The 26,158-nt window shown below is 45.0% G+C and overlaps 1 protein-coding gene across 9 annotated transcripts in view; it reads left to right on the plus strand.

Annotated features, from left to right (window-relative positions):
* The window catches only part of TNC (tenascin C), a 95,661-nt gene that overhangs the window by 25,076 nt on the left and 44,427 nt on the right, over positions 1-26,158 (plus strand). For all 9 annotated transcript variants that reach the window (XM_054007133.1, XM_054007134.1, XM_054007135.1 and 6 more), the window contains exons 2-10: positions 11,557-12,160; positions 14,107-15,606; positions 17,305-17,568; positions 19,037-19,152; positions 19,543-19,699; positions 20,253-20,522; positions 21,725-21,910; positions 23,348-23,437; positions 24,516-24,779. In XM_054007133.1, coding sequence (XP_053863108.1) covers positions 11,698-12,160; positions 14,107-15,606; positions 17,305-17,568; positions 19,037-19,152; positions 19,543-19,699; positions 20,253-20,522; positions 21,725-21,910; positions 23,348-23,437; positions 24,516-24,779 — 3,310 coding nt within the window. In that variant the 5' untranslated portion in view covers positions 11,557-11,697. The remainder of the gene's footprint in view (positions 1-11,556; positions 12,161-14,106; positions 15,607-17,304; positions 17,569-19,036; positions 19,153-19,542; positions 19,700-20,252; positions 20,523-21,724; positions 21,911-23,347; positions 23,438-24,515; positions 24,780-26,158) is intronic.

A 26,158-nucleotide genomic window follows, 5' to 3' on the forward strand; every position in this document is an offset into this window, starting at 1 on the left:
CCTTTCAGAGTAACAGCCGTGTTAGTCTGTATCCGCAAAAAGAAGAACAGGAGTACTTGTGGCACCTTAGAGACTAACAAATTTATTAGAGCATAAGCTTTCGTGGACTACAGCCCACTTATGCATCCGAAGAAGTGGGCTGTAGTCCACGAAAGCTTATGCTCTAATAAATTTGTTAGTCTCTAAGGTGCCACAAGTACTCCTGTTCTTCTTTTTGCGAATACTTTCCTTGTCCATTGTGACGGCAAGCTCTTTGGAACAGGGAAGTGTCTCTCCCATGGGGTCTCTGGGCATCATTGAAATATTCTAGTAATAATAACAGGAATTAAGGGCCCACATACCCTTGCAGTTTCAGCCCTCCATCCCTTTAGTTAAATGAATGAATTTTTCATCCATTCTTATTTTTTTCCCAACTGCTTTCTTCATGTTCCTGTGTCTTTGTCCCATGTTAGTGCCTGGGGCAAGCTGAGAGCTATGTTTCTTGGACTTAGCACGTCATACTTGCTTGTGTAACCAGGAAGATGCAAGGCCAAGCTTTTCTTGCATCCTGTCTGATGCAGCTGGATCCGTTGTGTGCCACTTCATGAAAATCACCTCGTACGGCAATGCTTTTTGACTCCTTACCCCACAAATGGGTCACCACATCTGAGAGAGTGTTGGCTGATTTGGGGCTTAATCCAAGATGACACTTGATAACATAATGGTACATGACGTGACTTGCCTAAACTGGGAAAATGTAATATCCTCCCAACTGACTGCTGCCTGTATTTCAATGTGACAGTGCCTGATGTGGTGTTCTGATAAGCAGAAAACTGGAGGGTGTTCTCGCCCTCTTTTTCATTCCGTATGGATTTCTCTTCAAAGTAAGAACCATTCAGCAAATGTATTTCTTACACTGAATTTCTAGAGATGGATTCAACCTATACATTTGGAGCTGAGTTTTGAGAGCTTCAGATCTGGCCTTTCGCTTTCTGTCCATTAGAAGGAAGGGGGCTATTGAATCTGGATCTGTAATCTTGGATTCTTTGGATCTGGGATTTCCATTCAGGTTTCTCTCTCTTTTATTTGCAAATAGTGGACCAAATACTTCTCTAGAGAAGAACTCAAACTTTCTAGATCCAAAGCATGTGTCTATTGCTTGATCTAAAGAACTAGGCCCAGCAGGTTGTAGGCAGTGGAAAACCAAAGCTTTTTGTGTGGTCCAGTTGAGGAAAGGAAAACAAAGAACTACCCTGGATTAAATATAGGTTAAGAACATAAGAACGGCCATACTGGGTCAGACCAAAGGTCCATCTAGCCCAGTATCCTGTCTTCCAACAGTAACCAATGTCAGGTGCTTCAGAGAGAATAAACAGAACAGATAATCCTCAAGTGATCCATTCCCTGTTGCGCATTCCCAGCTTCTGGCAAACAGAGACTACGGCCACCATCCCTGCTCATCGTGGCTAATAGCCATTGATGGACCTTGTGATGGGTTGTCCCCCTTTAAGGTGCTACCTGATGTCCTGGGGTTTCACAGAGCCCCTTCTGCTCCACCAGCCTGGCTTCCCTCTCCCGCTTTTGCTGAATTAGGCTCTCTGGCCTCTTGCAGCACACACAGACACACAGGTAGGGCCACACCCAACGGCAGACACAGACTGAAGTCAGCTCTGTGTGAGAGGATTCACCCAGCACTCAGTCACACCCCTTTTGGGGGATAAACCCTAAATAATACTGTCTTGTGCTGTATACAAAGATCTGCACAGCGCAAGCTCATAAAAATTTGCCCTCTCCCTCAATGTGAAGAGAGATATGCACCACTTCTCCCCCCTATTAGAAATTGCACAAACTGAGTTTGATAATAAACAAAACAGATTTATTTAACGATAAAAGGCAGATTTTAAGGGACAGCAAGCAGAACAAAGCAGATTACTGAATAAATACGACAAAACACACATACTAAGCTTAAGATCTTAAACAGAGTGGTTTCAAGAAGTAATTTCTTACCCTAAATGTTATTTTAGGTAAGTTGCAGAGTTTCAGTAGCTTAGAGTTCCAGTTATTTTTTCTTACAGACTGGACCCCTGTCTCAGTCTGGACTCACCCTTGCCTTTCCCTTCAGGTTTGTTTCTTTGTCCCTTCAGGTACTTTCAGCAGTCCTTCTTCTTGGGTAGGCAATGGAGGAGAGTCCAGATCAACTCCCTCCCCAGCCCTTAAAAGGATTTACCTAAGGCGGGAATCCTTTGTTTGATCCCCATCCCCCTACAGAGGAAAAGTACCAGCAGTGTCCAAGATGGTATTTTGTATCAGGTGACAGGACCACCTGACCTGGTAGTGTCAAAGCTATGTCCCAGGATGCCTTTGATGAAGGAGAGAGATTAGTATCTTCACAGTTTTATTGTTCCCTCCTAGTGGCTCATCAAGGCTGTAATGGCCCGTTGTCTGGTGTGTCTCCTCCAAATACACACACAGTTGTAAAATATGTCTTAGGCCATATTCATATCATAACCATATTTCTATGATAAGAATATGAGGTGTAACATCACAGACCGATCTCTCACACTGTTGCTTTCCCTTTTTCCTCTCTGGATTCTGGAAATTCAACCCAGTGTAAGAGTTTTCCATAGGGTAGAAGGACTAATTACTGGATATTCTATATAGCTCAGCAGGCAGACCCAGCGCGCCAGGGGCCGCTACCAGCCTCACACCGTCCACGGGTTGTACCTCTTAACGGTTTCACGCCCTCTTGAGTTCAAGAGGGCGTGAAACCGTGAAGAGGTTCAGCCTGTGGACGGTGTGAGGCCGGTAGCAGCCCCCGGCGCGCCGGGTCTGGGTGGTCTTGGAGTCGGGTTGCTTGGGAATGCAGCCCAAAGCTGGTGGTAAACTCCATCTAAGGCTAAATACCGGCACGAGACCGATAGTCAACAAGTACCGTAAGGGAAAGTTGAAAAGAACTCAGCAGCCAGAGATTCCCAGTGAGAACGTTGGGAGCTGCTGGGGGCTGAGCTATGTGGAATACATGACTGCACACCGTTTCACTACATCCTTATGGTCCATAACTCACTAAGGCCTGATCTACAAGTTACGCAACTTCAGCTACATGAATAACGTAGCTCATAGACTCATAGACTTTAAGGTCAGAAGGGACCATTATGATCATCTAGTCTGACCTCCCGCATGATGCAGGCCACAAAGCCGTCCCAACCCTTTCCCTTGACTCTGCTGTTGAAGTCCCCAAATCCTGTGGTTTAGAGACTCCCGCAGCATCTCTGTGATCCCGTCTCTTCTCTGTGCCCCTTTCCCATGTCTGTGCCCCCACCCCCTCTCTGTGCCCCCCGTCTCTTCTCTGTGCCCCCACCCTCTCTGTGCCCCCACCCCATGTTTGTGCCCCCATCTCCTTTCTCTGCCCCCCATCTCTTCTCTCTGCCCCTGCCCTCTCTGTGCCCCCAAACCCATGTCTGTGCCCCCTCCCTGTGTCCCCATCCCCTCTCTGTGCCCCCCATGTCTGTGCCTCCACCCCTCTCTGTCCCCTCATCCATCTCTGTGCCCCGCCACGTCTCTGACCGTGTCTCTCCCCTGCCCGCCAGGCCACCGGACAAGAGGCCCGTGGTGTGGAACCGCACGGTGCGAGCCTGCTGCGAGGGCTGGAGCGGGCCCCACTGCACCCAGGGTGAGGAGCCTGCCAGAGCCGGGCCCAGCGCGTTGGGCTGGGGCAGGCAGGGGCCAGGTTCAGGGTGGGGGGAGCCGGGCACAGGGAGTCGGGCTGGGGCAGGCAGGGGCTGGGGTCGGGGCGGGAGCTGGGCACAGGGTGTCGGAGCTGAAGTTGACATACTTAGATCTTCACTACGGTGAGTCGACTCTGCCTGTGCCTCTCGCCGAGCTGGAGTACAGGAGTCGACAGGAGAGCGCTCGGGGATCAATTTATTGCATCTAGACTAGACACGATAAATCGATCCCCACTGGATCAATCACTGCCTGCCTATCCGGCCAGTAGTGAAGACATACCCTAAGACTTTCTGAAGTGGCTTGAGTCATCCTTCTTAAAACCCTTCCCCTTCAGAACAAGTCAGATGTCAGCCAAAGGAAAAGATGCAATGATTTTGCATTGATGGTCCCCTCGTGCTCTTGGGAGGCAGCAGCATAGAGACAGTCAAGGGCTGTTGTTACAAATGGTCATTTAAGCTCCCTGGAGTGATTTCATTTAGTCTGTTTTGCATGGAGAGTTTCCCACTGGGTGCTTTGCCCGTTTGGCATCTCAGATGGAAAGAGACAGCATTTTTCTAGGCTCGAATGTACAGCAGCAGCGAGGAGATGTGATTAGCTCAGAACTGTTCACTTGTTGCCCGGCGGCTTCAAAAGCCTCAATCCCCACAGCATCTTACTTCCTTTAAAACGTTTCAAAATCCTCTACTCCCTGGCCTAGCTGTGCTCGAGAAGATGATGCAAGTTCAAGGGCCCTGGCACAGCGGTGGTATTAGCAGATTTCCTTTAGATGGGTTTATGCTTTTGAAGCTCTTCCTTCTGAAAATCCACCCTGGCAGCCTCTTTTCAGTTGCTAATCCTTGGGAATGAGGTCACTCGCACCGCATTAGAAAGTGCCCGAGCTTTACCATTTCCTCAAGTCCCCAAAGGGAAAATATCCCAGCGTGAGGCAATTCCTAGTATGAGTCTTCTGTGCCTGTTTGGTGGAAAGAGACAGAGAGACAAGGACGCCACAAAACAGGGGCAGCTGGCCATTTCTGTGCACCCCAATCCTTGGGGTAACTGGGGGCCAAATTAGCCCCTGGTGCAAGTTTGAGAAGCCCTGAGTCCTGATAACCCTCACAGGGCTGCTATGGAGTCAGTGGTTAGCCGAGTACAAAGTGCACCATTTTATGCTTCCTAGGCCAGTGGGTGCCACAGAATATGTGTAACCAGCTGTAGGCCATCTGAGGATCTAGCCCAATATTTTCACTCTAGATTTTAACAAAACGTGCAAAATATAAAATACGTTGACACTATTTGTTCCCATCCTCTCGGGATGGTGAAAGTGTCTGCACAGATCTAAATGTCAACAGAGGGTCCTGTGGCACCTTTGAGACTAACAGAAGTACTGGGAGCATAAGCTTTCGTGGGTCAGAACCTCACCTCTTCTTCTTGCATCTGAACGGCTACCCCTCTGATACTTAAGATCTAAATGTGCGTGTGCACATCTCTGAATTTAATTTCCATATTGTGACATGCAGCAGGTGTCTGAAGAAATCGTCTCAGGTTTTGCCTTCTTCAGTACAGGCGCCGCAGAGAGATTTGCCTCACCACCGCAATCTGCCTTGATTAAAACCACACAATGTTGTTGTTTGCCTATTTATATCGCCATGTGTCCAGACATCATCTGATGGTCCTGCTGCTCCTTCTGAATTTACAAAATGAACTGAAAGATACGCTAGAATTACGAGCTATGAGACCATACAGTTCTCTTCACACCTGGTAGTTTCCAACAAATTTATTTTTTGGAAAATATTAATAGATTGCGTTTCCTTAGCAGACACTGGGAGTCAGGACTCCTGGGTTCTGCAATCACTGTAAATATGGTTTTCCATTTTCTCTTTAAAAAAGTAGGTTTTATATGTTAAAAAAGTGAAAAAAAATCAGTTTTCAACAACCAAAAAATACGATGTTTTGAGATCCTCAGAGGTAAGGTGCTGCTATGTAAAAGAAAAGTGTGATTTTTCTTGGTGTTATGGAGAGTCCATCTCCCTTCCATCATATTATTATTATTATTTATTATTCATTGATGGCAATCAATATTTTATGGAATGTTTCTTTAGAAATTTCCCCCATTTCTTTTCTCATAATCATCAAATGTCGACAAGCTATTCTTTCATGAGAAGTATACTTATTTCCTTCTGAACCCTATCAATAGTAATTCTGAGTCATCCAGAAGGGTTAGTTTGAAACTGATGCAGGCTTCTTCATCCTCCACCAGCGGCTAACTCTGCTGCCTCTACAGTGCTTCATTGCCTCAGCTGGTCCAGTAGCGTGTTAATAGTTGCTTTAGTGTTCCCTCTGCCTCAGTTAAAAACGAGGACTCTGGTCATGGCCTCTGCTCTGTATTCTGAATGCCTGGCTGCAATTCACTTAATTCCTTAAGCATATGTCCAAGGCTCTAACAGTGTGATGTTGAGACTATAGCTTAGCTGTTGTAACTTCTGGGTCCGGTTACTGTCGCACTTAATCTTAGGGCTTCCTTGAAAAACAAAACGGTCTGCAGTGACTCTCTACCATCTTCTGCACAATGCTACTGCCACGGCAACTCTATTGTTAAATCTTTATGCAATATCTTCAGCCTACCAGTAGAGAGCGTCTGAAATAGAGGATTGTGTTTTAACTCCTCCCGCATCCTCAATCCTGGTGGCTTACTTGCCGGTCATGGACATTAGGAGTAACATTTTCCAAAGCTCCTTCGGCTTAGGAATTTAAGTCAATGAGAATTAGTCTCTAAGTCACTTAGGTGGTTTTGGAAATTTGACCCCAGGCCAGGAAAATCTGACTCAGTATGAAGTAAAGAGAATGGCTTTGATCAGTGAAGCAGTGTTGTCAGCTTTGCGAGCAATGGGCTGGATTGAGCACTGAAGTCAGTAGAGTAACACAGTGTCAGAGGAGAATCAGTCCCAGTGTGTGTTTATCTGACATTAGTCTTTGACTCAGGCTGGGCGCTATAAGCCAATGCCTGTTTGTCAAGCTATTCCAAGATCTCTAAACAGGTATATCCATCCTAACCAGAGGCTGAATTACTGGTTCAGGTTTATTCATACCTAACCCTAAAGAGCATGTCTCTAAGAAGATGGTCTGGTTAGATAATATTCTGCCTTGTATTCCCTATACCATATATTTTTCTTCCCTTTCCCTCTCCCCAAGCAATTGTTTTAGGCTCAAATCCTGGTCCTTACACGTCACATTTGTTCCCTGAAGAAATCCTCAGTTACATCAATGGGATTTCTGTATGCAGAACAACTGTAGACATTAGTAGCCATTAGTCTAGCCCACAGTGTAGACCACAAAAGAGAATTATGCCTAGAATGCATTTTGTATTGTGGTGGCTATTTTTCATGATTATACTATATGTTAGCTGAATGAAGTCTGCAGCAAAGTACACAGACTAGTGAAGAATGGAAAGCAAGGGAAAAGAAAAATAACCCTGCAATCCAGATGGGATTATTTTCCCAATCAGAAACAAAATGTTTGTCGTATTTCATTACATTTTAGCTAAGAAGCCTAATTATTATCTTTAATAAAAACATGTAAAAATGCAAACTGCATTCCTGGTGGTGGTTGTTTTTTTTTTTTTCCCCCCAGATGTACTGTGTCTATAGCTAAACTAACAAGTGACAAAAATAATACACTTCGAATATTTCTAACAGGTGGTTCTGCTAGATCAAGGGCTTGATTGCCAACCTGTACTCATAAGATTCAGGGTACGGCTACACTGCAGTCACCAGGTGTAACTGCAACTCGAGTAGACCTCCTCAAGCGGAGACAGCAAGTGGAGACAGAAAGACAGATGAGGGAGCATAAAGAAACAATGGGGTCAACCCACCAGCTACCTAATCATTGTCAAGTATCAGAGGGGTAGCCGTGTTAGTCTGGATCTGTAAAAAGCAACAAAGAGTCCTGTGGCACCTTATAGACTAACAGACACATTGGAGCATAAGCTTTCGTGGGTGAATACCCACTTCGTCAGACGTATTCACCCACGAAAGCTTATGCTCCAATACGTCTGTTAGTCTATAAGGTGCCACAGGCCTCTTTGTCCCTAATTGTTGAGTTTTTTTTGTCGGCATTAGGGCAGGATTGAGCACTTGATGAATAAGGGCTGTTGCATCTGGACCCTCTTTTGCAAACTCTTGCAAGCTTTATAACCTGCCGTACATTAAAACATCTCAACCCTTGAGGTCTATAGAGAGAATATTTAGGAGATATCTACATTGGATTACATGTCTGTAACTTTTGGATGCTGACTTCCATAGCAACAAGAAATATCATAGGAGGGATTGAGGGGGGCAAACAAAGACCAAATGCTGCAGGTTGCCATGTCTTACATCTTTCCCTTTTTAAATGTCTGCTCGTGGGTGGTCACTAATGGCTAGAACTGTTGGGTAAACATGCTTGAAGGGTGGGAGTTGCAGGGAAGAGTCTTGCCTTTGTTGTTCCAGCCAAAAAATAGATAATTGATGAAGCAGTGTATGGAAGTTGCCTGGTAGATTAGGAAAGATCTCAGATCCAAGTGGGGAACTGGGCTCCCCAAGCCAGATCCTTGTCAGATCAGACAAGAAACACCTGATCTGAATCAGCCAAGATACACTGGAATCCTGCACTCTGCTTCAAAGCACAACCGCTACGACTCAGGCAGAGTGGAGTGCTTCTTCCAGACCACCCCCAAAGAATGTCAAAAAGATGTCAGTAGGGATGACGTCTTCCAGTGTCATCCTCCAGCTGGGAGGCTTAACTGATTGGGTCTGACACACCTCCAATAAATCTACATATGATCTTGCAACTCTTCAGAGGTGGAGTGACAGTGACCCACTAAGGAAATAGGTTTTACAGTTTTCAGCCACATTCCAAAGACACAATTAATACGGTCACAGAGCCATATTCAACTCCCATTGAGGTCAATGGGCATTGGACTGAATCCATATTCCTTTAGGCTGGGATTTTGCAAGAGGCCTAAGGGAGTTAGGTGCTCAAACCTTTTGAAATCTGTTAGGAGCTGTATGCCTAACTTTTCAGATGTCTTCTGACTAACCTTAAACACTAGAATTAGGATGACCTTATAGGGGTATAATATTGCCCGGTGAGTATTGTTTACTAGTTTGGAACATGCATGGGAGCAAGTAGAGGAACATAAGGAACTGGGTTATTTGCTGTGATTAGGGGCCTGTTATATTAGTTTGAGGCCTTGTGGGAGTAATTTTACTAAAGGCTCGATTTCAGCTCTAATCACAGCAAGCTTAATAACCCAGTTACTTATGTCCATCTACTTGCCCCCATGCGTGTTCTAAACTAATGAGCAATACGCACGGTCAATATTATATCCCTATAATGTCATCTTCATTCTAGCGAGCTGAAGGTTAGTCAGAAGACATCAGGAAAGGTTGTAGATCAACATGCCTAAGACCCCTTTCTATATCCCAGCCTTCACTCTGTTGTTGATCCTTTCACCAGCCAGTTCCTAAATGTAGCTAGGTTTTTGTCCATCAGTAGCTTGTTGTCAATTTGGACAATAATTTTGCTTATACACTGGGTAAGACATGGCTAATGTCTGACATTGACATCTCCCAAGAAACTCCAAACACCTACAGGTAACTTGTGAGACAATCAAGGTCTCGAGGTAAAATATATAGCGTGCCTGGGAACTCAGCTTCATCATTTGTAAGACACTTTGAGATTCTCAAGTGGGAACTGCCGTGTAAGTCAGGAAAGGACTTAAGCACCTACTTAAATCCTGACTTCACTGGAATTCAAGCACAGGTATGAAGTAAGCCTGTTTCTAAGTACTATCCTGAGTAGGGATACTTCCATGACTCAGAGCCCCATTTACGGATGGGCTTAGGTCACAAATTGAGATGCAGATCTGGATCTGAACTTCACCAACCATTGGGAGAGTCTGGCTCAGGACCACCTCTATTATTATTAACCTGGTGACTTTTTCCGGCACAGAACTGGGTTTAAACACTTTTGAACAAACAGGGAAAGTGCTGGAGAATGATTCAAAGCTGAATGGTTTACTAGACAGAGAGCAAGATGCGGTTGCACCTTGTCTGGTTCTGATTTATTTCCTAATAAAAAAGATATAACGCTCACTCTGTGGGAGCTCTGCTTTCTCTATGCAGAAAATGGGCCTGGATAAAGGAGGCTGGGGTATTCTTGTCCTCCTGTTATAAAAGCGGGTGGAATTGCATGGGGAAACAAAATTGATCTCTACACTATGGGAGGCAAAGGGCCATGAAAGCTGGTTACCCAGCTGATATCTATTGCCATCAGAACCTTGGGTATCAGAGTCTTTACTGATGTTTGAGCAATTACCAACACAAAGAAAGAGAGGCCACATCCAGTCAGAAGCCAACAACTGATCTATCCATTTAACAAGACTTTTTCTGGGAGTAGAAAGCAACATAAAAATTAAGGTATTTATTAGGGAGTGATTGCATGCCTAGAAGCCTCCTTGAGTATGTTGGCCTGAGGGAAGAAGGGCTAATTCTGAATGGAAGAAGATTGGGGGGGAAGGGGGCAGGTTGTTGTTTTTTTTATCTGCTCTCCAGTTCAGCCCACTTGAAATTCACTTCAACATTTTTTTTCCAAATTAAAAAAAAAATGACATGCAAGAAGGGCTGTTCTGGCCCAGCCAGGTGGCTGTGGCTAAAAGTAGGTACTTTATGGATAGCTGATGAAAGATCAGACATTGGAAAATGGTGCCTGGTGAAAGGAGTCACCTGTTGCTGAAAAGACCTGTTCACACCTGTGTCAATGTGAAGCTTTGTCTTTCTCTTGAAGGGCTCAGGTGTATCAAAGGGGTTTTGTTTTCTTTCTTTCTCCCTGTTACCATCCTTATTCCCCAGCACACCTGTCTGGTGTCCTACCCTTCAGAAAGATTGATGTAGCTCAACACAGTGCAATATACCTGCTACACTTGAACTAATATCTATTTCTCCCAGTCAATGCAATGGGCTGGATCCTTAGCAGATGTAAATCAGTGTGGCTGTGAAGAAGAGATCAAAGTCCATACGCTTGACTCTTCTTCTGAGTACACATTTACTTCACTGCCGTAAGCAAATTCCTTTGGTGGGGGAGGGGGGTTTCTATATAAGAAACACAATAAGTCTTTACATTGATCCCCTTTCCACCCCCCAAGTCAGTTGTAAATAAAGGGAAACTGTTGAAATTGGCTTAGTGGTTGTGACATGCTGGATGACACGCCCTTTAGGTCCCAAGTGGCCTGATGCTTGTTAGGCTTGGACCACTTGGTTGCTGGGTGAGAGGAGGGAGGGAAGGTTAGTTTCTTATTAGAATGACATCAAAATGTAGCATTTCCATTTGTTTTTAAAGGAAATCATCTTGATTTTTGTGTTTTGACTAGTTCTGCTTCTTACCCTTATAAAATCCAAGTATCCTTCAGTAATAGCTCCCAAACTTACTCCTCACAATACTCCTTTCAGGGGGGCAGATTCTCTTACCTCAGGTGCACATGCACAGTGCCCATTGTCAGCAATGGGATTTACACGTGTGCACCGTCGGGTAGCATTTTTGTCCAATATGGGACTCAGCAGTTTTGGGTTCCATTCTTGGCCCTGTGAATCACTTCAACTCTCTGTGTCTCGGCATGTTCACTTGGAAAACGGGGACTCATTTGCAAAGGCACTGGGGCCTTGGATGGAAGGGGATGGATTGGGTTGTTGTTTAAATGCAAGCTCCGTGATTTGAAGCTGACTGGGTCTTGATGTCAGCAGTGGTGTTCCTGAACTCTTTGAGGCCACTGTGCTTTCAGTATTGTGGAGCTTTAATCGGGAGGTACGGTGGTAACTCATTCTATGCAACTTTCAGTGTTGTTATAGGGGGAAAGTACATCAAGAAGGGAAGAGAAATCCAATTTCGTTTGAGCTGGCTCTCCGAATTCTTCTCCGGACTGTGAAAGCAAAACGGCATTGAGGAACCAACAGTGTCCCAAAGGAGCCGAATATCACCATGGGGCTTCCCATGCAGGTTTTGACCTGCGCCATCATAGCTTTGCTACACCACCATGTCAACGGTGGGCTCATCAAGAGAATTATCCGGCAGAAGCGGGAGACCGGGTTAAACGTGACCTTGCCAGAGGATAACCAGTCTGTGGTCTTTAACCACGTCTACAACATTAACGTACCCATGGGCTCCCTCTGCTCGGTGGACTTGGACTCAGCTAATGAGGACACGGACCTGAAGTCCCAGGTTGAGCCGAGCAAGACCTACCAGGAGCACACGGTGAATGAGGGGAACCAGATTGTCTTCACACATCGCATCAACATCCCCCGCCGGGCTTGTGGCTGTGCGGCTGCTCCTGACATCAAGGATCTGCTGAGCAGACTGGAGGAGCTGGAGGGGCTGGTATCCTCTCTACGAGAGCAGTGCTCCAGCAGCGCTGGCTGCTGCCCCAGCGGCCTAACAGCAGAAGGTAAGATGGACGGGCGAAGCGGCTGCATAGCAGAGTCTGGGTCCTGGCTGCAAATACATATTAGAGCTGGTTGAGAAACAGGGGGAAATGAATCCCAAATTGGGAATATTTTTGACCAGCTTGTGAAATGTTAAGATACATTTGCAAGAGTTGGATTATCCACAGGCCATAGCCAGACAACTGTTGTTCATGAATCCCTTTGGGGCTTAGACTGCAGATCGGCAGCCACGTGCCTAGAGGGAGGCGGCAGCATGTGAGGCCAGAGGCTGAAACATGGGCACCTTGGGACCTCTTCTCCTGAAAACGTAGGTGTCTGGATTAAGGTTCGGTGGGAGTTTTGTGGATCACAGCGCAGCCAAAACTGGGGATTAAGTGCCAAAGTACCTTTGTGATCTGGGCTTTCAACACAGCTATGCTTTATTACAGCAGCTGAGAATCAGGCCCTATATTATTATGATTATCATTTTGCAATGACGGAAAGTATTATCCACTGGCCTGGCCGGAAATCCATCAACGGGTCATGCCTTGCAACTTCAAAGTGCTGCCCAGACTCAAATTCCTCTTCCCTGCCTCCCCACTCCACCTTATCCCCGTGTTACAGATGGGGTAAATGAGGCACCAAGACTATATATTCACAAGGCAGCATAGCCAGTGTGTTTGTACAGCACCTAGCACAATGGGTCCCCATTCTTGGCTGGCCATTAGGTATGACTGTAATAAACATGACTAATAATAAATAATACATTGCCGGAGCCGAGATTGAAACTCAGGAATTCCTGGCTCCTGGTCCCAGTACAGGCTGTCGATGTAGCAATGAAAATGGAAGCTCTCTTCATTCTTGCTTCCAACCGTTCTCTAGTAAAGGCCAATGAAAATACAGCTCACAATAGACTATAGGCCAGGGTCAAGGGGAACAAATGGATGCAAGAAAGTTTTTATTTTATTGATGTTGAGAGGATGGGTCACACAGAAGAGCAAAGACAGAACGTTAAAGTAGAACCTTGACCTACAGCCCATCTAAAGATTGTTATTTATACACTCTACAGCATCTTAGATGGTGTCCTACTTTGGGGTCAGTGTATGGTATATAATGATAAGATATCTAATGGGACTGTCAGGAAAATTCCATCAGACATTGTGTCAGGGTCTTCGGGAAGGGCAGATAAAACCAATGAAAGGGACATACCTGCTAATCTACAAAATGCGGTAATTGGCAACAGCTCTTCCCTGTTGTTAGTGTGAATTAAAGAGTTGTCAGCGAAGTCAAATTTACAAGGGAAATGGGGATGTATTTTGGCTCTTTAAGATGCCTCGAAGAGACCTGATCTTCAGAAAATGCTGAGCAGCCACTGAAAATCAAGCCCCATTCCGGTGTCTTCAGTTGGGGGCCCAAAACTGAAGCTCCTGTAATCACTGGTTATTATAGAAAGTTTAGTCTTTTTGAAAAATGTCTTACCATTATCTCTTTTTTAAAATTTAAACATCCTTCTGCTCTTCTCGGGTTTGGTCGGGGCTGTCAGAGCAGCAGAATGAAGTGTGAGAAGCCATTTTCAGAGTATACGTGGCACAACCCAAACCTGAAGCGTGTAATCTTACAAAAAACTTTTGGATATGTATCCAAGCCAAATTTTTTGAGATTCACCCAACCCTTAATCACTATGTGATATTTGTGTGAGCAGGCCACAAATCCAAGCTCACTATCCACATTGGCACCATCCCACTTCTGACACCATTAACATTTTTTTAAAAGAAGAGGTAACAGTTGTCCCTGGGTTCAGTGGATGATGACCCCTGCCATTTTATACAAGATTATAACATTTTGTAGCCGTGACCCGTCCCATATAAGTGGTACCAGAGTGCTCTTAATAGCAATCTTGTGTGTCTAACTTCTGTGACACACACCACAACTCATTAGGTATAATGAGTTTTCTGATTCATTGATACAGGTCAAGTGGACACCACACCATATTGCAACGGACGAGGGAACTACAGCAGTGAGCACTGTGGTTGCATTTGTGAACCTGGCTGGAAAGGACCCAACTGCTCAGAACCAGAATGCCTGAACAATTGCAACAACAAAGGCCGCTGTGTCAATGGCAAATGTATCTGTGATGAGGGCTTCACTGGGGAGGACTGCAGCCAGCTCACCTGCCCCAATGACTGCAGTGACCAAGGCAAATGCATGAATGGTGTGTGTTTGTGCTTTGAGGAGTACACCGGTGAGGACTGCAGTGAAGAGCTTTGCCCGGTGGCATGCAGTGAGCATGGAAAGTGTGTGAACGGGCGGTGTGTGTGCGATGAAGGCTTCACTGGCGAGGACTGCAGTGAGCCGCTGTGCCTGAACAACTGCAATAACCGTGGGCGCTGCGTGGAGAAAGAGTGTGTGTGCAACGAAGGCTACACGGGTGAAGACTGTAGCGAGCTTATCTGCCCCAATGACTGCTACGACCGTGGCCGTTGTGTCAACGGGACCTGCTACTGTGATGAGGGCTTCACCGGGGAGGACTGCGGGGAGCTGACCTGCCCCAACAACTGCAACAACAACGGCCGCTGCAATAATGGGCTGTGCATCTGTAATGAGGGCTTTGTGGGCGACGACTGTAGTGAGCGGCGGTGCCCCAAGGACTGCAACAAGCGGGGGCGCTGCGTCAACGGGAAGTGCGTGTGCAACGAGGGCTTTGCTGGTGCCGCCTGTGGCCAAGTGAAGTGCCCCAAAGATTGTAACAAGCGGGGCCGCTGCGTCAACGGGCAGTGTGTGTGCCAGGAGGGCTTCATGGGTGAAGACTGCAGTGAGTTGCGGTGTCCCGGTGACTGTAGCAACCGGGGCCGCTGCGTCAACGGGCGGTGCGAGTGTGACGAGGGCTTCACAGGCGAGGATTGCAGCCAGCTGAAGTGCCCCAATGACTGTCACAACCGCGGGCGTTGCGTCAACAGGCAGTGCGTGTGCAACGAGGGCTTCATCGGCGAGGACTGCGGGGAGCTGAGGTGCCTCAATGACTGTAACAACCGGGGGCACTGCGTCAACGGGCAGTGTGTGTGTGAAGAGGGCTTCGTGGGCGAGGACTGCGGAGAGCTGAGGTGTCCCAACAACTGTAATGAGCGCGGGCGCTGCATCAATGGGCAGTGCGTGTGCGACGAGGGGTACATGGGGGAGGACTGTGCTGAGCTGAGGTGCCCCAATGACTGCAACAACCGGGGGCGCTGCATCAACGGGCTGTGCGAGTGTGACAATGGGTTCACAGAGATGGACTGTAGCCAACAGCGGTGCCCCAGTGACTGCAACAACCGGGGTCGCTGCATCAACGGACAGTGCCTGTGCGAAGAGGGCTTTGGAGGAGTGGACTGCAGTAAGCGATCCTGCCCCAACAACTGCAATGACATGGGCCGCTGCGTTGATGGGCAATGCATTTGTGATGATGGATACGAAGGGGATGACTGCTCCAATGGTAGGTTTTAGTGTCGGTCTCAGCCAGCCAACCACCCTTAAATTACCCTCTGTTTATCCATCAGCGAATGGAGATGTTAAGGGTTTTTCTTATAAAGCCGGGGTCTGATTTGGATCTTGTTTACGATGGTGTAAACCAGGAATGACCCCAGTGAAGTCAGTGGGGTTAAGGCAGCGTTTGGCCAAGGTGAGTGAGACCAGAATTCTTGTCATCTCTACTGTTCTTGGGTCTAATAGTTACCACTCGATGGCCAAGAGGCTGGTGAGGCTAACACTATAGCTATGTTTCTCACCTCGTATAAATCTGTACAATCTCCATGGACTTCAGGGGATATGCAAAAAGAACAGGAGTCCTTGTGGCACCTTAGAGACTAACAAATTTATTTGAGCATAAGCTTTCGTGGGCTACAGCCCACTTCATCAAGTGCATAGAATGGAACATATAGTAAGAAATATACATACATACAGAGAACATGAAAAGGTGGAAGGAGCCCTACCAACTGTAAGAGGCTAATTAATTAAGATGAGGTATTATCAGCAGGAGAAAAAAAAACTTTTGTCGTGATAATCAAGACGGCCCATTTTAGACAGTTGACAAGAAGGTGTGAGGATACTTAACATGGGGAAATAGATTCAATATGTGTAATGACCCAGCCACTCCCAGTCTCTCTTCATTTCCCCATGCCTCCTGCACTTGTACTTTCCCATGATACTTCTTCTGTTGTATTCTTCTGTACTGATTGTATCTAAAATACACCTGCTCAGCCATGGGGAAGCTAAAGAGTCCTAGAACTAGGGGGTCAGCTGGATTTGCCAAGGGAAATAGATTTTTGAAGTGTAGAGTGAGTTTTGACTTGAAAATAAGACTTACGGCCCTCCAGGAATATCGGAGTGTAGGCTAAAGACTTCACAGGTTGAAAGCCTGAGTTCTGTATATTTCTGATGGCCAGGTTGCAGATTAAAGATGCATTTTCTGTGTATGGTGCCTCTTGTTCATGCTGAACTGGGAAAGTGGGGGGTTGCATCTGCAGCATAGCAACTGTTTCAGGTGTACGGAACAGAGTGCATGCCACGCTGTGGCACCATGCAACGAGAGACCAAGGAGCTCAGCTGGTTGACTGCTCCTTGGGAGTAAATCAACTGTGGAATGGGCAGTCTTGGCTCCCATCCCCTCTGACTTGCTGGTCAGCAAAGCTGAGTCAGTTTTGTCATTTGCTGTTAGCACAAGCCATGGCCCTTAAGACAACGTGCGGTCACTCCTATGGGAGTTGTAATTCTTGGGCTACGAAACCCTGCTGTGTTTCTTTTGTTGTCCCTATGGTGACTTTTCCAATTCTTTATCTTCTCCAGCTTCCTCCCAGCAGAAGAATCCTGAGTCACGTTTTGATCTCCCACCCATGAAAATCTGGAATAATTCCACTGAAATTGTTGGAGTAATTCCAGATAGCTGGCCTCTCCCAAGCTGACAGTGATTTATCTCAAGTGCTAAAGGCCCATGAGTTTACTGCTGAAGATCCCGAGTTCAAATCCTACTAAGTCCCCTAACAGGCAGCTCTGGTGGCCTTATAAACCTCTGTGCATCAGCCATTAGAGGAGGGCATGTAGTACTATGAAGAGTGGTTGCATAGAGGTGTAAGAGGAGAAATTGGCCCACTGTTTTAATGTCTCCATTGATTTTTTTTTTTTTTCCCCCTGGCAGTGTCCCCTCCAAGCGACTTGACAGTGACAGACGTGACAGATAAGACTGTCAATCTGGAATGGAAGAATGAGAATCTAGTCAATGAGTATTTCATCACCTATGTTCCTACCAGTGTTGGTGGCCTAGAACTGCAGTTCAGGGTGCCTGGAAACGAGACATCTGCTACCATCCGTGAACTGGAGCCTGGCGTGGAATACTTTATCCGTGTGTTTGCCATCCTAAAGAACAAGAAGAGTATTCCAATCAGTGCCAGGGTGGCAACCTGTGAGTTTAAAATAAACACAAATCTCTATATTTGACCATCTCTCTTCACCCTAATATACATTTACGTGTCTCTTTTCTTTTGGGGGGCCTTTTCTTTTTGATTATTATTCTTTTTCTGGTGTATTCCTCTTAAAGTCTGGACCAAGCCAGGGTCTCCTCAGTTTTCTTTTCCAATCTCTTCTTGCAATGGTATGCCTTCAAAACGATAGAATTACATTACTGGAGCTTTCCTGCTCTGCACGAGGCCTTCCATTGAATATCATTGGGTTCCTGTAAACCAAAACTCTTTCTTCTGTCATGACAGGCTACCATTTAAGGCTTTGGGACTCTGCCTGTTAAATTGTTTTCATGCATCCAAGTAAAAGTATTTGGCTCAATACTATTGTAATTGGATTTTCAATGCTTCCCAGTACAAAAATCACTTTCATTGCACATCTATCTCACCTTTCTTTATGATATCTCAATGCTTTTCACTACTGCAAGGTTCAGCCTTTTGAAAGGCATGCCATACCGTACTATTCTACACCAATGGCCCTCTAGCCCTATAATAACACTATTATAAGCTGTTGCTGTAGAATATTATTCTTTATTTTTAAGGGTAATGTGCACCATCAAAGCCAGATTAAATAAGTGCATTCACTCTTCCTTATCCTCATGCTTCAATCTTGCCACCGAAATATGCTCATATATTTCCAGTTGGCCCACTTGAGAAAGCAGAAGCATTGTGGGTATATATAATATATTTGATGATTTACTGCATGAATGTGCTAATTACTGTGCTTGGAAAGGTTCTAAGGAAGGGAACTACCACCTGTAAGTAGAAGGGACTGAAGTCTAATCCTCTGCTTTAACATATATTGCTGCAGTGTACCACAGAACTGCTAAATTGGCAAGTACATAGCTACGCATGTCTCTTAAAAGGCATCAACATATGTGTGGGTGGCAGATTTTTTGGGAGGGGAGGGAGGTCTGGAAATCAAAGATGATTTAAAAAGTCCTAAAAAAGAAAAAATGTAGGGAAGTTGGACTATGAATCCCCCTTCTTTGCAAAAGGGAAAGAAGATTCTTGATGGCATTTTTAGTCTTGCTAAAGCTTTATATACAGTGGCTGGAGAGGTGGGAGGGAGGAGTCAGGATGGTGGATAGATTTTCCTATAGTTTGGTAGGTCCCAAATTAACTCTGGCATCTTTGGAGACAGAAAAAAAAGTCATCCATCCATCTACAGAACCCACCTTTGATATCTGTCCACCATGTGTTTGTTCATTGTACTAATTGCCTGCCTGCCTATCTATCTATTTTAGACAGTTTTTTCTATAGCACCCATCACTGTACTATGTAAGCATTTTGTAGTATCTCAAAACATCCCCAGTGATTTTCACCACGATACTTGTTTGTGAATACCTAGTTCTCTGATCTGTGGGGACACTATGACCCATGCAGCTACCCTCTTGCTGTTTCTCCTCATAGATCTACCTGCTCCTGAAGGCCTGAAATTCAAATCCATCAGGGAGACATCTGTGCAGGTGGAGTGGGAGCCTCTGAACATTTCATTTGATGGCTGGGAGCTCATCTTCCGAAATATGGTAAGGAAAAAGCTCATCCCGTGACGCCTCCGTGTACAAATGCAGAGTGTTGGGCTTTTTTTATGCTGCATTCGAACTAGAGCCGGCCAGAGAATGCCCATTTTATTTCACAATCACTTTTGAGGGTTTTAATATTTGTTTTTGTTCCTCATTGGAATGAAAACCAAACTTTTCCAATGTTTTCACAAAATGGAATTGTTCCAAAAGGTTTGTTTTGGATTCGGTGCTGTCTCTCTGGAAATCACCAGAGAGCCCCGTCATGGACCTCAGAAACCTTCCCATCAAAAACTTCCTTAAAATCAATTTGTCTTCAGGAAATGTTAGAGTTTGGACGAATAAAAAAGCAGTTAGTCCAACTTCAATTTTAACCAAGTGCCTTTTGCGTTACAGAAAGAGGAAGATAATGGGGACATAACCAACAGTTTGACGAGACCAGAGACATCGTATATGCAGCCAGGTTTGGCACCAGGACAACAGTATAACGTATCCCTGCATGTAGTGAAAAACAAAACCAGAGGACCTGGGCTGTCTAGAGTGTTTACCACAAGTAAGTACTATTCTGTTATTTGGTGTATTCTGTGGAGATGCAGGAGGCAAACCAAGCCACACTTTCAAAAGTTTCCCCTTTTGAAAACACATAGCCGAGAAGAGCTGAAGTAGCTGACACAGGAATCCCTGGGTTACCTGTCTGGGGAGGAAAGGACACCGTGGGCCAGCATACACTTTATTCCTGTTCAGAGAGTGCAACAAAGTGAAACAGGCTCCGCATCCTTAACCCACCACATGGAAACTACTTGGCACCATCAGGATTCCTGGTGCAGCTGGAGAACCTGCTTGAACTTCTGCTTATACTTGCTGTGCCAGTGCAGGACTGGCTCCGTATACATCCCTTTTCCTTCCTGCGTAACACAGCACTTTCCATCTGCATCGGTAGAATGTTATGGGCCATAAGTAAGTCGACATGAAGATGAGTTTCAGCTAATAGGAGCCACTCATTTTAACTTGGCTTTGATTCAACGAATAAGGATCAATGTCGAGACTGTGTTTGATCTCTCTATGACGGGATCAGAAAGTTCATGTTTTCCCTCTTTCCATAACAGAGCTTGATGGCCCGAGCCAGATTGAGGCAAGAGATGTGACAGACACCACAGCTTTAATCACATGGTTAAAACCTTTGGCTGAAATCGATGACATAGAGCTCACCTACGGACCCAAGGATGTTCCAGGGGACAGGACGACCATTGACCTCTCTGAGGATGAAAGCCAGTATTCCATTGGGAATCTGAAGCCACACACAGAGTATGAGGTGACGCTGATCTCTCGGCGCAGGGACATGGCTAGCGACCCTGTGAAGGAAACCTTTGTCACAGGTAAAGAGTTTGTTCGGAGATGGTCATAGCTTCTTGTCTTCTGCTCTACTCCAATCACCATCAACACATCCATGCTAATTAGCTGTAGCATGTTGTTTCACTTCAGTTATTATACCATCACAGCACTGTACCAGTCACAGAGGTTTATGGAAGTCGATTAAAATTTTCAAAAATGACTTAGGAACCTAGATCCCATTACTTTTCCAAGAGACTTAGGCTCCTAAGTGCCTGCATCTCTTTTGAAAAATGAAATTAGGTTCCCAGATCATATAGGACCTTTTGATACTTTTATCCTGCATCTCCCATTTTTTCCCCCACCAACAAACAGTGTTACTCCTACCTTATCTGCCTGCCTGTCTGTTTATTGATCTAAAGTTTTCCTATAACTGCCATCACCACAGTGTCTAGTTCTGAACAGATGTATTATTCTGCCTACATCCATTGTGGATTAGAAGAGAACTCTCTTCTTTTTTCCTTCCTTGGTCCTGGGAACCCACTGCCTGCTTTTTGTTTTTAATTCAGTTTTACCTTTGGTTATGCGGGGAATGTTTTGGTAAAAGGTTTCAGCGGGGTAGCCGTGTTAGTCTGTATCAGCAAAAACAACGAGGAGTCCTTGTGACACCTTAGAGACTAACGAATTTATTTATGTATTTATGCCCAAATAAATTTGTTAGTCTCTAAGGTGCCACAAGGACTCCTCGTTGTTGTTGTTGTTTTTGTAAAAGGTGTGCAATTTAGCATGCAATCATGGTTTGGATCTTTTTAATGGAGCCATATGACAATGCTGGGGAATAAATGGAACAGGGAGAATGAAATCCTCTCTTGCCCCAGGATGGAGTTGTTTCACCAAAGCAGGACTTAAGTCCATTATGGGAGTGAACGATGCTAGCTCATGGAATTTTTAGATAAAATCCCTATTTCAGTCCAAGATATGAGACTCCTTTAGGCCAGGGTTGGAGTGTATCTTCTGAATAGTGAATTCCAGGGCTGGTCAACAATTTTCCGTCACAACTTTTATGGGATGGAAAATTGGGTTTTCGACGAAACAAAATGCAAAATTTTCACAGGAGGTGTCTGCTTTCCTTGAAGTGGTAACTTCTGTGGGAAAATTGATCTCATCTTGTAGATGGTACCATATGCCAGGCGCATGAATCATTCTTTCCTTCTGTCCTGAGAGAGAAAACCTTTTTTCCCCTCTTCAGGCTTGGATGCACCAAAGAACCTGAAGCGATTGTCTCAGACAGACAACAGTATCACCTTGGAGTGGAAGAACAGCCAAGCCAGTATTGATAACTACAGAATCAAGTTCGCTCCCATCTCAGGTGGAGACCATGCTGAGATAACTGTGCCAAGGAGTAACCAGGCCACAACCAAGACAACGCTCACAGGTAGGATCAAAGTGAGATTGCTGTTAATGTAACTGGCACCAGTAACCATCCGGAAATCTGACCTCCTATCACCATGATGCCCTGTGGCAAGGTGTAAAGGCATGTAAGGGGTTACAAATAGGACCCAGGTACCCTGCCTGTCACATGGTTGATCTGGGGCAGGGCTCTAAAAACAAAGAGGAAGCTTCTGCAAGGAGAAGGCCTTGTCCTCTCCCCTCCCAGCTGTTGGCAGTTTTGAAATCTTAGGTTAATAAAACTATCCATGAGTTAAAGGGCTTTTGAATTGAACCAGAGTTTGGGCTTTAAGTCCCCAGCTGGTGCCTCAGCCCACCATAATATTTATATAATCACAACATAATTGCATCAATATTCAATAACAGCATTGTTTTCATTAGGGTCCCATAAGCTATCTAGAGAGATCTGCTCTTCCTTTGCTATGAACAGAACTTTCCCTGACACTAAGAATTATATATGCACAACAGAGGAACAGGAGACCCACTTAGTGTAAATTACTGTATCTTCTGAATGGATTACAAAGAATTTACAAAAATGTAGAGCTATAAAGAGTCACATTGGAGAGATGTAAAGAGAAATGTGAATATATGAAAGAGACTTTAAAAACACACCAAAATCCATGCAGATTGGGATAATAAGTGTATTTGAATCTTTTATGGTAGAGAAAATATTCAGGATGTAAAATACTTTGAAGATGATTTTGACACCAGGAATCTCATTTTTTACTAACTTGGGTACACAGTAGCTGTGTTCCTGTCAAGAGCCACATTTTCAGCCTGATGGCCAGATTTTTAAAGGTATTTAAAGATGCAGATAGGTGCCTAGTGGAATTTTCAAATCCATTTTGAAATCAATGGCAGTTGATTTTAGGTAACTTTGAGATCTCTCTAGGTGCCTCTCTGAATCTCCAGGCACCTAAATACCTTTAAAAATCTGACACCAAGTCTCTGGTTCTCCATGCCAATTTTGCATGTGCTTGCAAAAGTAAGCATGCACCTTTTTATGCTTGCAAGTTGACCTCTTGCCTGCAAGTTAGTCAGTTGGGATTTTCACATTCAACATGGATGTCTGCACACTCGTGCAAGTCCAATTTATTTAAATCATCATCTCTTTGAGGCAGGAACTGTCACTTTTTATGATGTTTGTACAGTGCCTAGCACACAGGGATCCTGATCTTGGTTGGAGTCTCTAGGTAATGCAATAATAATAATAAATAATCAAGTTGACTGTGCATGCAAAAGTTTTTTCCTCCACATTGGAGGCCACCTAGAGACTCCCTGAAAATTTGGCTCTTAATGTTCATAGACAAAGAAAGATCCCACGCCACCACACACTACAGCTTTCTTATGAAAAACAAAACCAAGAAACATTTTATCTAGCACCATCCCTAAACAGTGACACATCTCTACACATTCACCATAGGTCTGAGGCCTGGAACTGAATATGGCATTGGAGTGACAGCAGTGAAGCAGGACAAAGAAAGTACTCCCGCTACGATCAATGCTGCAACTGGTGAGATGATCCTTTCTCTTGGCCACACGGGGGGAAAGGGCAAAGAAAGCCAGAGCCATTCAAGAGCCCCAGTTAGGGACCAAGTGTAGATATATAAAATTATAAATTAATGGAGATATCCTATCTTGTAGAACTGGAAGGGACTTTGAAAGGTCATCAAGTCCAGCCCCCTGCCTTCACTAGCAGGACCAAGTACTGATTTTGCCCCAGATCCCTAAGTGGCCCCCTCAAGGATTGAACTCACAGCCCTGGGTTTAGTAGGCCAATGCTCAAACCACTGAGCTATCCCTCCCCCTAAATTGTAAATTGTCTCGTAAATTGTGCAGTCTTCATGGTCTCTTCCACTAAAAGTGAATGTTGTTGCTGGGGCAAAGAGAAAATCCCACAAAATTTGGTATAGTCCAGTTCCAAATATATAAAATGTTAATAATGGGTACAATTAACCCTTGGGATAGCTTAGTGAGGGACGTGGCAAATTCTCCATCTCTGGGAGTCTTTTTAACCAGGATTGGATGTCATCCCAAAAACCTGCTCTAGTTCAATGGATCTCAACCTTTTTTGTATCCAGACCTCTGTTTCCATACTGGTATCCCCCTTTCCGTTAACACTGTGGGAAGGGCAGTGTGATTGCAACCCCCTGATACCTGTCTGTGGCACCCACTCTCCCCATGACTGCCAGGCTGAGAACCTGTGCTCTAGATTCAAAACACAGTTCAATGAGGGAATTACCGGCTGAAACTGAATGTTGTTAAAAAATGAATAAACCCGGGGGTCAGATTCTGCCTCTCTTCCATGTGGCCCTGTTGAAAAGAATGTTCGTGAGGGAGATCTGGATTCAGTTTGGTTTGCATATAAACGGAACGTCACCTGCTACTACTTATACCAAGGAATAGGGTCTGAAAGGCATAGAAAGGGAAATCAGGCTAGTGTTATACAGTGACTCTATTAAGGCAGCAGGTATAATTATGGCTCTTTCTCCAGTTAGCTGACAGAATACCCACGTGGCAGTACACTGCTCCTGCACCGAGGAACATAAAAAATTCTGACATATAAATAACCTCTGTGGTTTAACGTGCAGATCTGGATAATCCCAAGGACTTGGTGGTCGGTGATAAAACTGAAATGACCCTCTCCCTCCGCTGGAGAAGACCACTGGCCAAGTTTGACCGCTACCGCCTCACTTACATGAACCCCTCTGGGAGGAAGAATGAAATTGAGATACCAGCAGATAGCACCTCTTACATCTTGCGAGGGCTGGAGCCTGGTACAGAATATACCATCACCCTAGTGGCAGAGAAAGGCAGGCACAAGAGCAAACCCACAATGGTGAAGGAGTCTACTGGTAAGTAACAGGGTCTGAATGGGTGCACTGTGCCATATCCTCTTAACGAGCGGGTGAGATGGTCCAAGAAGAATGTCACCGGCTTTGAACACGTCAGCTGGCTGCAAAAACCTGGTTACTCTCTGTGAAAGCCTAACTGAGGTGTAGCCCTGCTTTTTCCTTATCCCTTTGTTTCTCTCCATCTCCTCTGTTGTGTGCTTGCTTATCCCTTAAGGAGACCCACACAATACACTTATTCTCCAGCAGGGGATGTACAACCTCGTTCTTTGCTTTAAATTGGACGATGTTGTGTGTGTCTGTCTAATGGTTTATTTTGTTTCCCTACACTCTAGCAATCAAAGAAGAAGGGGGACTATGATGTTAACAACACACCCCTTTAACATTCCCCTACACACACCTTAATGAATTTTCATTGCAGCCTTTCTTGACACTGAAAGCATCAGAACATTGTTGGAGCCCTCACAATTCTGCTTTTGCCTGTCACCATTTTTCTCTTTCAATAGCATAGGAAAGCTGATGTCATAATGCTAGTCTCAGTCCATTGGATAGCATGACTACTACACTTTTATAAAAAAAGAGCCCATTCTTCCACCAGTATTCACCTTGAGCAGTACCCTATTCCTCAAGGAGTTTCTACTGAAGACAGTGGGGTTTCTTGTTGAGTTCAGTGTGTAAATGGGCTATGTCAGGCTATGGCCTTGGGGTAAAAGATAATCAGCTCCTACATGTTTTCAGAGTGTTCTATGTTTAAATATTGTGGACTAGCACTCACCTGGTGTAAATCAGCAAAGCTGCACTGAAAACAGTGAGGTTACATCAGTTGGCACCAGCTGAAGATCTAGGCCTGAGAGTTTCATCTTCTTTCCCTCAATTCCATCTAGGGTACAAACCCATGCAAGAAATCCCAGATCTTACAAATTAGCAGTTGTAGACAAGAGAACATTGCCTGGTATTGTGAAGTCTGAAAATTAAAGTAGGCACTTTATTTTGCTGCCACACAGTCAATCCAATCCAACCCAACCTTATTTTCCATTTTAATTTTCATGCCAACTGTGCCTATAAATGGTTTACAGAGTTGGATAATTCAAGACAGCTGAGAGTTCATATGCTGTAAACATCCACATTAAGTAAATTGTATGATGAATAAATAAGGCCAGTAGCCAAGTGGGAGAAAACATAGGAGGCACTGACACACAGAACAAAGCGGAAGGTCTACACTGCAGGGATGAAGAAAGCTTTGATCTTTCCAGGGTTGTTTCTCCCCCTTCTCTTTGAAGAATCTTCAGACCCTCACAGGAAATACACATAGAGGGTGAAAAGGTTTAAACAACATACATCAAAAGGACCTTGCTGTGGAGTTTCACAAGCTAGTCATTTCC

The sequence above is a fragment of the Malaclemys terrapin genome, chromosome 17, assembly GCF_027887155.1.
Source record: "Malaclemys terrapin pileata isolate rMalTer1 chromosome 17, rMalTer1.hap1, whole genome shotgun sequence".
NCBI lineage: Eukaryota > Metazoa > Chordata > Testudines > Emydidae > Malaclemys > Malaclemys terrapin.